This window comes from Motacilla alba, chromosome 3, assembly GCF_015832195.1.
Source record: "Motacilla alba alba isolate MOTALB_02 chromosome 3, Motacilla_alba_V1.0_pri, whole genome shotgun sequence".
Taxonomy (NCBI): domain Eukaryota; kingdom Metazoa; phylum Chordata; class Aves; order Passeriformes; family Motacillidae; genus Motacilla; species Motacilla alba.
This window is the reverse complement of record NC_052018.1, coordinates 82,982,472-82,997,905: the sequence shown is the minus strand read 5'-3', so window position 1 is coordinate 82,997,905 and position 15,434 is coordinate 82,982,472. Positions and strand designations below refer to the sequence as shown.

The 15,434-nt window shown below is 49.1% G+C and overlaps 1 protein-coding gene across 1 annotated transcript in view; it reads left to right on the top strand.

Moving 5' to 3' along the window:
- AARS2 (alanyl-tRNA synthetase 2, mitochondrial) overlaps nt 1-15,434 on the top strand; it is a 17,199-nt gene extending 1,765 nt beyond the window's left edge. The window contains exons 4-22 of the mRNA XM_038131005.1: nt 594-788; nt 1,321-1,465; nt 1,911-2,056; nt 2,341-2,449; nt 2,778-2,816; nt 3,474-3,585; nt 4,126-4,253; nt 4,988-5,138; nt 6,945-7,114; nt 8,110-8,223; nt 8,612-8,752; nt 9,388-9,525; nt 9,941-10,050; nt 11,161-11,269; nt 12,776-12,898; nt 13,239-13,349; nt 14,205-14,288; nt 14,428-14,538; nt 14,915-15,434. Coding sequence (XP_037986933.1) covers nt 594-788; nt 1,321-1,465; nt 1,911-2,056; nt 2,341-2,449; nt 2,778-2,816; nt 3,474-3,585; nt 4,126-4,253; nt 4,988-5,138; nt 6,945-7,114; nt 8,110-8,223; nt 8,612-8,752; nt 9,388-9,525; nt 9,941-10,050; nt 11,161-11,269; nt 12,776-12,898; nt 13,239-13,349; nt 14,205-14,288; nt 14,428-14,538; nt 14,915-15,079 — 2,401 coding nt within the window. The 3' untranslated portion in view covers nt 15,080-15,434. The remainder of the gene's footprint in view (nt 1-593; nt 789-1,320; nt 1,466-1,910; nt 2,057-2,340; nt 2,450-2,777; nt 2,817-3,473; nt 3,586-4,125; nt 4,254-4,987; nt 5,139-6,944; nt 7,115-8,109; nt 8,224-8,611; nt 8,753-9,387; nt 9,526-9,940; nt 10,051-11,160; nt 11,270-12,775; nt 12,899-13,238; nt 13,350-14,204; nt 14,289-14,427; nt 14,539-14,914) is intronic.

Here is a 15,434-nt window from a genome sequence, read left to right as displayed (position 1 = left end):
GGCTCTGAGCTCACTGGGTCTCTTGAAGTTTTGGTTCATCCTCAGACAGTGTCAGTGGGGGTGGGTATGTGCCTACAACTGGCTGGCCTGGAAGAAGTATGCACAGGCTCTCCAATCCTTTGCTTCCTCTCCATCGTGAGAGTACGTTCTCTGAAAGCAAGCAATGAGTGAGAGGGTGCAGCCATTGCAGAGAGCACTGCTGTGCTTTGGGAGCTTGTTCCAGCTGTATGTAGGCTTTGAAGCCAAGGCAGCCAGCTCTGTGCCACTGATGGTGTTCAGGTCTTGTCTCTTCTCCAAGAGCAAGGTGCTCCACAGACCCGGTGGACAGCCTATCTTGGTCATCAGGGGCCAGGCTGTATTTGCCCATCATTCTGGGCTGAGACGAGGGTCCTGTATGCTTTGGCTCGCTTAATCTTGCTAAGGAGAGTAATTCTGTGTGAACAGAAGGAAGCAGAGGAATTCTGATGTCTTTGCTTATTGAATCTGTAGTAGGAAGAAAGGATTCCTTTCTTCCAGCTTTCTCTGTGATCTAGGCTGCTGTGTGGTTTGTGTGTATGCCTCGGCACTGCCATCTCTGTTATTTGCCTTTCCAGGGTTCCTGCCAGTCACGTGCTTCCTTTCCCCTTGAAGGATAACTTCTGGGAGATGGGGGACACGGGTCCCTGCGGTCCCTGCACAGAGATCCACTATGACCACGTGGGTGGTGGCAGAAATGCTGCAGCACTGGTGAACCAGGGCAGTCCCGATGTAGTGGAGATCTGGAACTTGGTTTTCATGCAGTACAGCAGGTACCAAGCATCTCATCTGAACTCCAGAGCCTTCCCCTCTAGCCTGACTCCAAAATCATATGTATATTCTCAGACTTACCGCTATTTTCCAGAAGGTGGCAAGAGAGAAGCTATGGAGATTTGTCCAGCATACCTCTTGGGCCCCTTTGCTTTATTTTCCTGTCATCTTCTTCAACCTTCACTGCCTATTCTCCCTTAATTATTATCTCCTTTCAACCTTCACTCCCTTATTCTCCCTGCTGCATTCCAGAGATCTCTTGAGATCTGCAGCAGCCTGGAGGAGGAGGAGGAGGAGGCCTTTTTCCTTACATTGCAGCCTGTCCTGACTTTATGATGGTCAGATCCTGGCTGCCTGACAGGGCCAAGGCAGGCTGCTGTCACTCTTGTCTCTGAGCTTCCTTATGCTGGGTCACCCACTGTTTCCATCCCCTGTCACTTCCCCCATTCTCTTTGGTTCACCTGTTCCTTATTTTTGCCCATGAACTGATGTTTGCTTCTCTTTTGCCTTTTATTTTTCCTGCCTGGCTGACAGAGAGGTGGAGGGGAATCTCCTTCCCTTGCCGCAGCACCATGTGGATACAGGAATGGGTCTGGAAAGGCTGGTGACAGTTCTGCAGAACAAACGTTCCAACTATGACACAGATCTCTTCACTCCCATCTTGGATGCCATTCACAAGGTGATGGTGCTTCTGCTCAGAGTCACAGCTCAACAAAAGCTCTTTGAACACAGACTGCTTGCTGGGTAACATAGTATAGCCTTCTCTGAGCAGTTACTGAGCAGTATCTTGAGACAGGAGGTTATGTCCTGCCAGGTCCAATGCAGTGTTCTATAAAAAAGGGAGGGTTCCGAGTTGGAAATCCGCTGGAGTATCAGCACTGCTGATTCATTTTTCCTTCACAGTGTCTTAAGTTTCTCAGTGCCAGGGCATTGGCTGACCTGTGTTAAGTACAGAAGTCTTGGTCTGTAGTGCTGTGGAAGGATTTAATGAGTACATCTTCAGTGCACGAGGTTCAGAGGTAGTTGAAAAACATGATGTCAGGCGTAGCTGGCTGCCTCTTGCATTGAAACTTCTTCTGCAGCCATTACTTTCTGCTGACTTGTCTCCCTACTTTCTCTTTTAGGGCTGCAGGGCACCCAGATACCAAGGTTTGGTTGGGAATGCTGATGCTGGGCGTGTGAACATGGCCTACCGCGTGGTGGCAGATCACGTGCGTGCCCTGTGCGTGTGCATTGCTGATGGCATCTACCCAGGCTTCTCTGGAGCAGAGTAAGGACATAAGGAAATGGCATGGGGTGGAGGAAGTTAGGTCTAGAAAGGAATATAAACAGCCAGGGAAGAAGTTCTGGTGTGGGCACTCAGATAGGGAGTGCATGAACTTTTGAGAGACGGGAAGGGTGCCAATCTGCAGATTTCCCCTTGGATGGGTGTCGAGTGTTGGGAGCACCTGGCCTGTGCTGATGAATCAGACCAGATGAGCTGGGGGATGCTGGATGTGGCAGTTGGGCAGGGATGCTCACAAGGCTGCCTGAGGAATCCTGCTCTGTTTTCAGACTGGTGCTGCGTCGGATCCTGCGCAGGGCTGTACGCTTTTGCTCTGAAGTTCTACAGGCTCCACCTGGGCTCCTGGCCTCCCTGGTGCCTACCGTAGTGGAGGTGCTGGTGAGTAAAACTGCTGTCTTGGGGGGAAAAAGGTCATCACACATCCTATTCGACCCCATGTCTGTTTTCTGCACGCTGTTGGGAGTCAGTCTTGGATGGGAAGGAGCTCCAAGGCGGTGTACCTGATGCTATGCATTCCAGCATTAAAAACCTCTTGTCCTCATATCACTTGTGATGGGAGGGAGGGGGCCTAGTGTCATTAATGGTACAGTCAGCACAAGCATGTATAAGTGTATGCAAGTAACCTCTGTAATGTTTGTGACATGCTGCAAGATCCCCTGAGGAAGATGCTGAGGATGTTATCACTAACTGAGGCTCACTTCCACAGGGAGATGCTTATCCAGAGTTGACAAGGAATGCCAACCAGGTGAGCAATGTGGAATCCCCTTGTCTCATTATCTTTGTGAGGCACTGCTCTGAAACCCAGAAATCAGCCCGCCCTTGTGACTCAGCTGGAGGAGTTTGCGTAGCCTCCTCCACAGCCACGTTCTCGTGGGTGGACTGAGAAGTTCTGGGCACAAGTATCTGTGGCAGATTTCCATATGGTCCACTAGGTCCTTACCAGGGACTGCATGTGCTGTGTAAGGCGGCTGTTGCTCTAAAAAAGCTACAGTAGCTTTTTTGGTTGAGTGCAAGTACAGCCTGTCCTCGCCCGGGTACCCTTTGTCTAAAGTGGAGCGATGATTTAAGGCTAGTCTCAGCTTGCTTCCACTGACAGCAACTTCTCTGGCTGTTCCAGACATAAATTGTAATTGGGTCACAGATATGAATGCCCATTAGAGAACATTTGTCAGCCTAAAGCTTTCCCCACGTGGATGGTCAATATTTCTTTGACAGGAATGGTGACAGGAGACACAATGACTTTGGCACTGTTCAATAATGCATCAGAGCCATGTTGTGATGGATACGTGCAGAACAAAAAGGCTGATTGATATGCTTTGAGCTGACTGAGCAGGGCTGAGCTGAGCTGAGCTGAGCTGGGGAACTCCCTGAAATGTGGGTAACCCTTCTGATCCTTGGGCAGATCAAGGATATCATCAATGAGAACGAGGCCGCATTTCTGTCCTCCCTGGAGCGTGGGAGGAGCATCATCGAGCGGACAATACAGCAGATGGAGCCTTCCACAAATTTCCCAGGTGAGTGTCCCTCCTCTGACAAGCTGCACTTAGAGGCAGTTTGCTCCAGGTCCTCACAAGCATTGCAGTCAAAACTGGTGGATGTGTGCCTCCCCTACATTTTCTGTGACTGTCTAGCCCCAGACAGAGTAGCAAATGTTCTTTTCTCCAGACTGCAGTTGTTTTCTACTACTTTGTCCTCACAACAAACTAGGTACTAGGCAAGTTACAAACATTCCCTTGCTGTTTTATTGACTGATCAATGAAGTCATTGTAGGACACAGTTGAGAGAAGTAGCACAGGACCCAACCAATGCAGCTGCCTGTGTAGATGTGTTGCACTGAATTTTAGCAGGAAGGGGGTTGTGGAGCATTATTAATACTCAGTCCCATGCAAGAAGAACTCCAAGGCTTCTCTTCCCCATTAACTGTGCAGTTGCACGCAGTACAGGTGGATACAGTTACCAAAGCACACACTAGATTGGTCCCATCCAGACAAATCTTGAGATGCCTTTGCTTTCTGTGTTCTCACAGAGTTCTTGACCTTCTTTTTGTCTTACAGCTGAAGTAGCCTGGTCTCTCTATGGGAGTTTGGGATTCCCTCTGGATCTAATTGACTTGATGCTTGAAGAGAAGGGAATCAGTTTGGATTCAGCTGCTTTTAATGAACTTGTTCTGGAAGATGCAAAGGTAAGAGGGAGACCTGCCTTGTCAGAATAATTCAAAGCATTACCTGTCTCCTGTGAATGTGGAAGCAGGATCCCTTTCACTGCTGAGGCTCTTCAGAGCACCACAGGGCTACACGCCGCCTTCTTCCCGAAGGGGAAGTGAGTCTGAAATAGCATGTCATCACAATCCCCTTGTTTCTGAATGTGGAACTGAAGTGTTGGTGATTTTTCTTCAGGTATTTTAGGATGCTGGAGTGAAGAGTATGAAATATTTATATAGGTTAGGACAGTCCTCTGTTAGTCATGTAGTCTAACTTCTCACGCAAAGTAGAACCAGCTTAGACAGCTGAAGCAGCAAATTATTTATGAAGAGTTTACAAAATCTCCATGATCTCTGTAGTGCTGAAATAATTGCACTGCCCACCCACCACCACCACTCCCTAGTGCAGTAACTGGTTTGAGGCCTTGCTCTCCTGAGCTTTAATGGCCTGGAAGCTTCACAGCCACACAGCAAGCTGTGCCAGGAGAGATGTGTTAACAGTTGGTATGGGCTGGCTCAAGGCTAGCACAGAGTGGTATTCAGTGCTTGTGAGGTTTGAAGGGATGGGGTTAGTTAGCAGTAGCCTACGTCAGCCTGGATCTGAACTGGCCTTTTCCATGGAAGTGGAAGAAGCCATTCCTAACCTTACAGCTCCAGTTACCTGTTTGCTTGCCCCCAGGGATCTCCCATCTAACTGTGCCTTTGCTCTGCTGCAGCGGAAGGCTGGTGGCCCACAGGCAGGACAGCAAGGGAACACAAGCACCCACCTGGATGTGCACTCGCTGGCTTGGCTGCAGGGCAGCAAGGTGCCTGCTACGGATGACTCTCCAAAGTACGCCTACACGCTGGGGCAGCACGGGCAGTACGGTGAGTGCCTGGCCCTCCTGCACAGCAAGCTCTGCTGGAGTCCCTCACATGGCTGCTTTTGCTGCCTAACCCCATGCGTGCACAACGTGTACTTCATTTGTTTCACCACTGCACCCAGTGGTGGTCCAAACCTGTCCACCTTGCTGCCACATCTCTTCCCTACCCCTGTCCCTAATCCCAAACAGAGTGCTTGTCTTAGCGCTGTCGGTATGTCCCTAGGAAGGCTCTGGGCTGGTGACAAGGCTCAGCTCTGGGTTGGCACCACTGTAGTGGTGAAACATGGACTGTTGATTTCTTCTAGAGATAAGTCTGTCTCCAACAATTAGGTTTCTGGGTGTGTGCTCGGGAGAAAGGATGATTACGCAAGGGTTTTAGGTGGTTGTGCGGAGCCGTGCCCTCGCTGTTTCCTGGCAGACCGCTAGGTGCCAGCGCAGGCTTTTCGTCACCAAGGGTGACTGAGGCTGCTAGTGCTCTACCGAAGGCATGAAGATAAGCCTCAGGGAGCAAGAGGTGGTGTGGCTGTCGCAGACAATTAGAGAAGGCTGTGTACAGCCAACTCCTTTTACCCAGTGTGCTGGCTGCTACCCACACTAAGCAGAAAGGGAGGCAATCCAAGCTATGTATACTACAGCAAGAGCACAACAGAGGAAAAAAACCTAGCAGTGACATTGGCTCAAATCCCCAAACTAGAGCTGTTCCACCTTCTCAGCTTCTGAATTATGGAATAATTTGGGTTGAAGGGGGTCTCTGGATGTCCAATTTCTTGTTAAAAGCAACATCAATTTCACAGTTGGATCACATTACTCAGAGCTTTGTCCATTTAAGTTTTCAGTATCTTCAGGGACAAAAATCTCACAGCCTATCTGTTCCCTGTTCTTTGTCACTCTTAGTGTGTAAAGGTTTTTTTCTGTATGTACAGCCAGAATTTCCTGTACTTTAGATGTAGTCTCCCAAATGCTAAATAGGGATGAATAACCTCTTTCTTTGACTGCTGGCTATGTTTGTGTTCATACAGCTCAGCAGGCAGGCAGCCTTCCTTGCTGCAAGGGCACCCTGCTGGCTTGTGTTCAGCTTGCTCCCAAGAATCTAAGATTTCTGTCAGTTTGTTTCTGTAGACTGCTCAGATGCCTTCAAAAACCAGTCCAGTTCTTCAATGTATCAGCCAGTCCCTGCCAATTAAGTGGGATATGGGTAGATCCCATTTTGTCATGGATAGTCATTAATGAAGATGTTAAGTGGTGTTGTCCCTTATATCAGCCACCTAGTAGCTCTGCTAGTAGCTGAATATCAGTTGAACATTGAACTACTGAGCAATTCTTGCTGGGGCCCCTGTGCTCAGACAATTGCACACCCACCTGATGGTCCATAGTGCCCAAATCTGGGTTCAAGGAGCCTACAGGAAAGCATGTTAGAAAATTGCTGCACCCAGGAACGTGACATTGCTGCTATCCCCTATCCACAGCATCTTCATAAGAGTCAGTCAGGTTTGCCAGGCTTACGGTGCAGCAAGATGCAGATGTGTCTGTGCCACATTTTCTTCTGCCAGGCTCGTGTGGAGCTGGGTTGGGTGTCCCTGCCTGCTTAGCTGCTACTCTGCAGTTCTGTCATTAGTAGTGTGAGGGGTGACTTAGTTCCAGTCCTTTGTCCCTTCTGCCAGTAGCTGTTCCTCTCCCACCAAGGCAAAGTGCCAGCTTTCAGTATAGCCCAGGTGTTGGCAGGATTGGCACAGGGAAGTGATCCCTCCTTTCCTGTTGCAGTCTGACAGGCTGTATGCACTAACTGCTGCTGTCTTCTTCCCCCTGACAGAGTTCAGCCCATGCCAGGCCACTGTCCTGATGCTGTACAGAGATCAGTCTCTCCATAAGGAGGTTGGGGCAGGGCAGCGCTGTGGTGTCATCTTGGACAGGACTAACTTCTATGCAGAGCAGGGAGGGCAAGACTCTGACCAAGGCTACATGATACGTTTAGGACAGCAGGTAAGACCCTTTGCTGCCTAACCCAAGGCTGCCGTGGGTTCTGAGGCCAGGCAGAATTCTCCAAGTGATTGGAGTTGTTCTGCTGTGTTAATTTGCAAGCTGCTGACTCTTGACGGTTCCCTTGGCATAGCATCAGAGTTGGTGGGGTAAGGCAGAATCAGCAGTAACTTCACAAGGGCATTCTTGCTGCTCTGGTTGTCTCTCACGGCCCTTTGCAGTTTTATCTTGCTGAGGAAGACTAAAGTCTTCTCAGGTCTTCCTTCAGTGTGCTGTGTTCTTGCCAGCTGGGGTTGTAATGCTGAGAGAAGGCAAACATTGATCAGAGAGTCTGGGAACTGAGTGACTTCTCTCTGGTCAGTCCTGGACAGCTGCAAGTGCTGTCCAGCCTGAGACCCAGTGCAAAAACTCTTATTCCTCCCAAGAGCATCAGGGAGGACCTCCACTTCTGCACCATGTTCCTTCAGCCTTGCCAAAGGGAGAGCTTTGACCATGTCCTGGGAAGTTACACAGGGTGCAGCCTTTTCTCCTTTCCTCATTTCCTGGTCTTGATAATCATCCTTGGGCCTTTTTAGCCTTGCAGAGGGTTAGAGTGCCTTGCTCAGCACTTCTCCCCAAGCTATAGTGGTGGTCCAGTTTTGTTGCCATCCCAGTGAGGCAGAAATGGTACCTTGGATGCCAGAGACATGCCTTGGGAGATGCTGTTCATTTTCGCACGGATGAGCATAGTTAAGAAAATTTGTCTGCCTGGATGGTGTTACTGCCCCTCCACTGCAAGCTGGCAGCCCCAGCATACTGTGTAGCGAGTGGCTGGGTACAGGTGAGGTCTGAGACACCTTGGTTATGTTTGCAGTAAGCTTCTCTCTGCTTTTCCCACCCCATCCCTGTCTTTTAGGAATTGGTGGGAATTGTGTTTGCCAGTAGGGTCGAGCAGGTACAGAGCATAGATATTTGGATCTTCCCTGTGTCCTAACTCATTTTTCTGTCTCTTTGCTCAGGATGTACTCTTCCCTGTAGAGTCAGTTCATCTCTGTGGTGGCTACGTGATCCATGAGGTCACTGCTGTGGAAACCCTGCGTGCTGGCGACCAAGTGCAGCTCTTTGTGGATGAGGTGATAACTTAGTGCTCTTAACCTTTCCTTATGATGTCCTGAGTAATCCGGGCACAGCAGATCTTTGTCCCTTGTATTCTTGAGACTGTTCTTTATCACAGTGTGCAGTGGGAAGGAGATATCACAACTGACTCTGTAATCATTGTTCTGTCCAAAAGTATCCAGTTTACCCTTTACTGCTTTACAAAGATGATCCTGTGGAAAAAGGAGTTAGATCTGCCCTGTCACATAACTCATCTGACAGCTGTACTACCCGTTTTTTTTACTCCATCTTCTCCTATCCCTCATAGGAGGGGATAGGAACCTTTTCCATATCTCTTCGTGCCATCCCTTGCTCCCCTGAGCTGAGGAGAGCCAGCACTCCCTGCTAAGTGGTGTATGCTTTCAGGCGCAGCGCCTGGCCTGCATGAGGAACCACACTGCCACCCACCTGCTGAACTTCGCGCTCCGGCGTGTCCTGGGTGACGGCACCGAGCAGCGGGGCTCCCACGTGACAGCAGAGCGGCTGCGCTTCGACTTTGACACCAAGGTGACTCTGAAATCCAGTCCCCTACTCCTCAGCAGTACCAGCATTCCAGTACAGCTCCTCCCTCCAGGCATTTTCCCCCTCTCCCCATAATCACTCCTTCAGAGACAAGTCACATTTTATCTGAGCAATGAAGCTTGGTCCTCTGGACGTGACTGTCCATTTGACGTGACCCTGAGCAGGGCTTGCCATGGGGACAAATGGGGGTCAGAAGGGAAAGGACTTAGCAAGGCCAGTTGTCATGGGACTGACACAAAATAGTGTAAAGGAGTCTCTGAGAGATGGTGCTTGACTGTGGCACGCATCTCCTGCTAAACTGTACTGGACATGCAGGTGAGAGTATTTGTGGAGCTTTGGGTCAGGCTGAGTGCTGGCCCTGGTAACCTGTCACTCATTCTGGTATCTCTTTTGAAGACTTTGGCTGATGCTCTTGTATCAAAAATCCTTATCTCTCATGGGAGGAGAAGGTGGGAGGGCCGTGATGTTCACAGTTCTCTTTTACAAGCAGAGAAGATGAAATGCAGGGAAAGACTGGTATGCCCAAGCTGAGTCATCTGGTGGCTGTGCCACAGATCTCCCTCCTTCGTTCTGTACCTCTCAGGAGGCTTCTCCTGAGCATGGCTGATTTGCTTCCTCAGGGCCATGTGACTGTGGAGCAGCTGCAGCAAGTGGAGCAAGTGGTCCAGAACCTGATCCAAAAAAATGAGGTGGTGCATATGGCTGAAGTCCCCCTCACACTGGCAAGAAGAGTTCAGGGACTCCGTGCCGTGGATGAGGTATGACAGGATGGCAGCACACATCTTCATGAGCCTCCTTCTTCAGCAGGAATCGTCTGGGATACGAGATGTTGTCACAACATCTTTCTTCAAGGGAATTTTTACCCAAAACTCAGATGAGAAAATAGGACAGAGATGAGGTCGCAGGATACTGTTGTAAAACGTGGAGACTGGTGATGCACAGGCTTTCTGTTCATGCCTGTGGACCAAGAGCCTGTCATGTCACCAATTTTGTCACAAATTGTTTCTTTCTCCCACTGTGGCTGGCTGTGGGGGAGAAGTAGTGCCACCCCTGACTCAGGAGCTCCTCTAGAATAGGGGAAAAATGAGGCAGACACCTGAAGCCATGTAGTTAGTCTGTAAGTTCCCCTGAACAACCATGTTGTTAGCTGCTGATCCCTGTCTCCTCTGTCAGGGGTATCCAGATCCAGTGAGGATAGTGTCCCTGGGGGTCCCTGTGGAGAATGTGCTGACCTGTGACTCCAAGGCTGCAATGCAGACCTCTGTGGAGCTCTGCTGTGGGACGTAAGTGACTTTTACTTGCAGCCAGAAGGCATGTTTGTGGGCACTGGTGGCTGAGGTAGGAACATCACTACAAGCTCACCTCCCTGTCCCTGTGAAACTAAGTTTCCTCACTGGAAAAATATTGTGAGGAGAGGATGGGCTATTTGCAAAGCTTTGGAAGTTCCAGGGTGAGCAAACTTTAACGAAATGCACAGCATTTTTCCTTAGTTCATAGTCTGAAACCAACCTGGAAGTCACACAGAGCACCAGCAGAGTATGGGAAAGATGTGTGTGACTTGTCACACCAGGGTTGTGGTGCTTTGCCTTTGGGGTTTACAGAAGGGCTGGGTACCCAGCTGGAGACTCCAATTCAGCTGTGAGAACCTGAGACTGCTCTGATTATTTTAATTAATTATCTTCACCCTCTTCTGCTTTTAGCAGTAATGAGAGTAGAAGAAAAGTTAATCGATCTTAGGACAGTGCTGTCACAAAAAAAAAAAAAAAAAAAAAAGAAGGAACAAACTGGCCTTAGAGCAGATAGAGCTGAAAATGAGCAATTTTCTACCCATGAGATCTTGTGGGAGTAGTGGCACAAAAAACTGCGTGGGAGAAGAGATGATCAATTCTTACGAAGATGTCTGGAATGATTGTTTGTGGTAACAGACCTGAGACACTGTAGTTTTCATATCCAGCGTTGAATAAGCAAGAAGGAAAAGGGAGGTTGTCAGTGTTCTGAGACTGCACAACTATCCTTTGTCTGGAGTCTACTGGCCAGGCAGTGAGCTGGCCTGACAAGAGAGTGTGGGGTAGAGCAGTTGAATAGAGGAGAAAAACACCAATTCATCTCACTGCAGAAGGAGAGGAAAGGAGGACAGAGTTTGGCTGCACCATTGGACTGGAGCCTGCTGGGCAGGTGGCACAGAGGTTCCTCTGGAGTAGCCTCAACTCTGCTGTCTCTTGCCTGAGAAGATACCATCAGCATTTTAGGGATGGAAAAGGATTCAAGGAACTGGGATTAGGATTAGGAAAGGGCTGCTGGACTTCAGAGTTTTTGAAAAAGAAAGTAGGGTTCTTGATTTCTGTTTGCAAAGAGCAACTTGCTTTCTTTCCTGTTCTCTGCTGGCATTTTAGGCACCTGCTCCAAACAGGATCTGTGGAAGATCTGGCCATCATCAGCGAGCATCAGCTAGTCAAAGGGATTAGCCGTGTCATTGCAGTGACAGGGGGACGAGCCAAAGAGGTAAGAGAGGGAAATGAGATTTCTGCCATGTCAAGGCAGTGCCAGAAGGACCAACCTTTGTAGGTTCCTCGTAGACAATTAGCTCCCCACTGCTTTGGTTGGAGCCTCCCTCCTGTGCCACATCTGGTTCCTGCTTCAGCCTTGGACTCAGCTCTGCTACTGTTCCTCACTGTTCACCTCCTTTCCCTCCCATCCTAGTTCTCTGTCTCCTTGACCTTCATTTCTCCCTTCAGACTGCCTTTTCCAAGATAAAAACTTGCAAAAATATCAGGAAGCCTCTGGTCTATAAACTTCAGTCACCCAGTAGGTATTTTAAGGTGTAATTCTTCATGCATTGATTTTGCCTCCTGCTTATCACAGCTGGATTTGCACTTTATGATTACAGGGTTTTGGCCTCATTCTTACAGCCCTTTTCCTTCCTTCCTTTAGTCTTTCTCCTGCTAAACTCTGATTCTGGTCTGGCTGGTTCTGTATAAAAAGTAAGCAACCTACCATTGTGTTTGTGAGATCACTCTGTCCTTTGAGTATTTGGAAGTGTCAGGTGCCCCATAAGCCTTCCCTCTTCCTTTAAGGCTGCTGTCAGAGGAGAATGACTCATAGTCACTGGAATTGGAAAGACTAAAGGCAAAGCCCACCCCTGCAAATCTGTTACTTTTTGGCTGGCCCTCCCCTGTGCATCTGTGTCCCAGAGAGGCTTTTCTTCATGCAGAAGAACAAAAAGCTGCAGGGCACATCTGCATGCTTTGCTGGAAGCACTGACCTGGAGAGCCCCTGAGAGGAGCTCTGTGCAAGTGTTAATGAGACAAGGGAGTCTGCAGAGAGATTTATTTGAAACAAGGGTTGTGTGGCCTAGCTAGGCAGAGCAGTCCTCTGCTGCCTTACTCCAAAGTCTTGCAGGACTGTCCTGGGCACAGAGATCTGGCAGGGAGGAAATGCTCCAAACCATAAGGATTGGTGCTGGGGAAAAAAGCTTGTAATAGCTTTTTTTAAAAAAAAATATTTATAGTAGCACTGTTGGTGAAAACACTAAGAAATATATCAGGATAGGTAAACTCAGGAAATGTGCTTCAATGGCTGATGAGGTTTCTTTTAGTGTTGGTGTTTCTCTTGTTTCTTCAGTCAGCAGTTTCAAGATTGCATTTGCTAATGGAAAAAGATTTATAAGATGCTCCACAGAGCTCCCCAGTTTTTCCTCAATGAAATCCTGATTATTTTGGTGCAAATTTTTGAGGAAACATTAATTTCGACCATAAATATCACCTAAAGCTTGACAGCTTAGTCTGCCTGAGTGTGACCATCTCATGTTGGTTGCAAATCTCGAGAGAAATGTTGTATTTCAGAGTCTTGCAGGAACAGTCATTCCTAAACCATCTGTAGGTGTCTTCTTACTGGATTCTGAGCAGCACGTCAGTGTTCATGAGACCCTGCTGTCTCCCTGCTTTCTCCAGGGAGTGTGGAGTGTTTCTGTTGCTGCATTTGAAGCATGCATTCCTTCCATCTCTGCAGGCCCGGGAAGTAGGCCAGTGCTTGGCCATGGAAGTGGACTCCGTCTCCCTGCGGATGAAGCAGAGGATCACCTCTATTCCTGAGATGCAGAACCTCTCCAAAGAAGTGGGCCAGTTGATCAAAGTAAGGATCACACTCCTGTACAAAAAGCCCAGCATGGGCACATGAGACACATGACTCTTTCCCTATCAGGTTCACATTTTACCATGGTCAGTAGCAAGGGCAAGTTGCTACCTGCTCTTGCCTCTTTGGTCATAAGGATTTTTACCAGTGTCCAGGTAGCTGTGTTGACAATGGGCAGCTGAAAAGAGAAAGCTGCTCAGCACAGTGACTGGCTGCCCTGGTCACGGGGGTTAAAGCAGGGTCTGGGAAGAAGCTAAGCTCCAGCCTGACCTCCCAGAGAACTAGCACTTTATGTCTAGGGGTACAGTTTAATGTTCTTACAGAGCAAATTGTCTTGCAGGTGGTGGCCAACACTGCAATGCCCCAGTGGCAAAGAAAAGAACTACAGACCATCCTGAAAGCACTACAGCGATCAGCCAACACAGCTATCAAGAAACTGGAGCTGCAGCAGGTACTGAGGCAGCAGCACACTGACTTGCAGCCAGCTGATAGCACATACCAGTGGACCTCATGTCTGTGTCACACTTCAGAGCCACTCAGTCACTAGAGTCTGAGAAGGCAGAAGAAAGCCCATACAATTACTCATGGTGCAACACAGGCCCTGCGTTTGGTTGGTTTCGCTGGCCATTGTTTATGGGGCCATTGGTTAAAATGCAGAGAATGACTGGCTGGGCTTTTAGCACCTGCAGAATTTCAATGTCTTCCTGCCTGTGAAAACAGAGAGCCCCCATACCAGCACTTTTGGCCAACACCAATAGGCACTGGGCATCACCTCCTTGTTTATGCATGGAGAAGATGAGAAGGTCCTCACGGTGGGCTTAACAAAGTTGTACGGTCAGTGACAGGAGAAAGTCTTTCTTCCAGCTACATGGATTTTGCTGTGCTTCCCACATGTGTTTGTGTTCTGCCAATTTAAAGCAGATTAGAAATACTTACTGGTAACTTAGAGATCTCAGGAAGAATTGTCCCTTTCTTAAAGTAGGAGCATCTTGCCACAGAAGCCTTCCTGAGACATGTGACACTGTATAGGTCTAGGAGAGAGGCTGGGGACTGAATGAGTCACTCTATTCCACTTTTGATAGGGGTTCATCTCTGCTTGCATTTGGGGAAGGAGGGCTGTACAGGTCTCCACATGGAGATTTCAGGCTGCTAGTCTTGCTTAGACTTCTGCTACCAAACGTTCCCGTCTGTCCCACGGAGCAGCACTTGCTTTCCCTTTGCATATATATTACATGGATATATCCCCATGCAGCCTACTCTGTGCCACCTGTAGCCCTTCAAAGTGCTGTGTTTTTTCTCCCTCCAGGCTGAGAAGGTGGCACAAATCTTGCTAGCAAAATACTGCAACCAGCCTGTCATCATTGATACTATCCCAGCTGATTCCCTCTCTGTGAGTAATCCACATTCTTTGTTGGCCCAGTGGTACCTCAGGTGCTGCAAACAGCAAGAGGGAGTTGCTGGGCACATTTTCTGCTGGATGCTGGTCTTCTTTGCTGTTGCCTGACCTCTGTTCTCCCTGCCTCTCCTAGATTCTAATGAAAGTAGTGAACCAGCTGTGTGACAAGTCTCCTGGCACATCAGTTTTGCTGCTCAGCCCTCAGGCTTCGGGTGAGGTGCTCTGTGCCTGTCAGGTGTCCAAGGTAAGCAGAACCCTGACAGAGACAAGGGGAACCTGCCTGCCAAGGGGGGCCGGACCCTCTGCTCAGCAGGTCCTGCTGGAGGCTTTTCATGGGGTTTTGCCCAGTTTTGGTGGTTAATCATGCAGAGGCAGGACCTGAGATGACTGTACTGGGACCAGATGTGCTTTCAGACTTTGCTGGGCACAGATATCCCTGGATCCTCCAGGCTGTGTTTGCCTGGAGCAAGACACAGCGTTAACATGTAAGCTCAGCCTTTGTGGTCCTCAGGGTCATGACTGCCTCAGGCTGGGTGAGGAGAGGATGCTGTTACCTTTCTTTATTCGTAGTCTGCAGGCTGCCCCACAGTACAAGTAACTTGCCTGTGTGTCTTCTCCAGAGTTGCCTCCCCGGGTTCTCTGCCGCTGACTGGGCCGTGGCCGTCTGTACACAGATGGAAGGGAAGGCAGGAGGCTCTCCCATCGTGGCTAAGGGCAGTGGAAATGCCAAAGGCATGCAGGGAGCCCTGACTACTGCACTGGAGTTTGCTCAGAGCAAACTGTGATGCTTTGGTGCCAGGACAGCTGTGTGCACCCAGCTGGACACTTGATACGAAGCATCTGCTCTGCCCATCTGAAAGGATTAGCAGCTGAGCATTGCTGCAACCACTGCCTTGGAGCACTGGACGTCTGACCATCCAGGATCAGCAGAGACCCTGCTGAGAGAATGGTGCTGCCTGTTCTCAGCACGAGCCTATTGGGATGGAGCCTTGGAAAGCACCAGTTGCAACAGCAGATCCTGCTTCTTATGGAACAGTGCAAATCTTGCCACAAGACCAGCACAGAGATTTTGTGAGAATATGGAGAGTTGGCACCATTATCTTAAAGCCATTAAAGGGTGGAGAGTATCCAATCACCTGA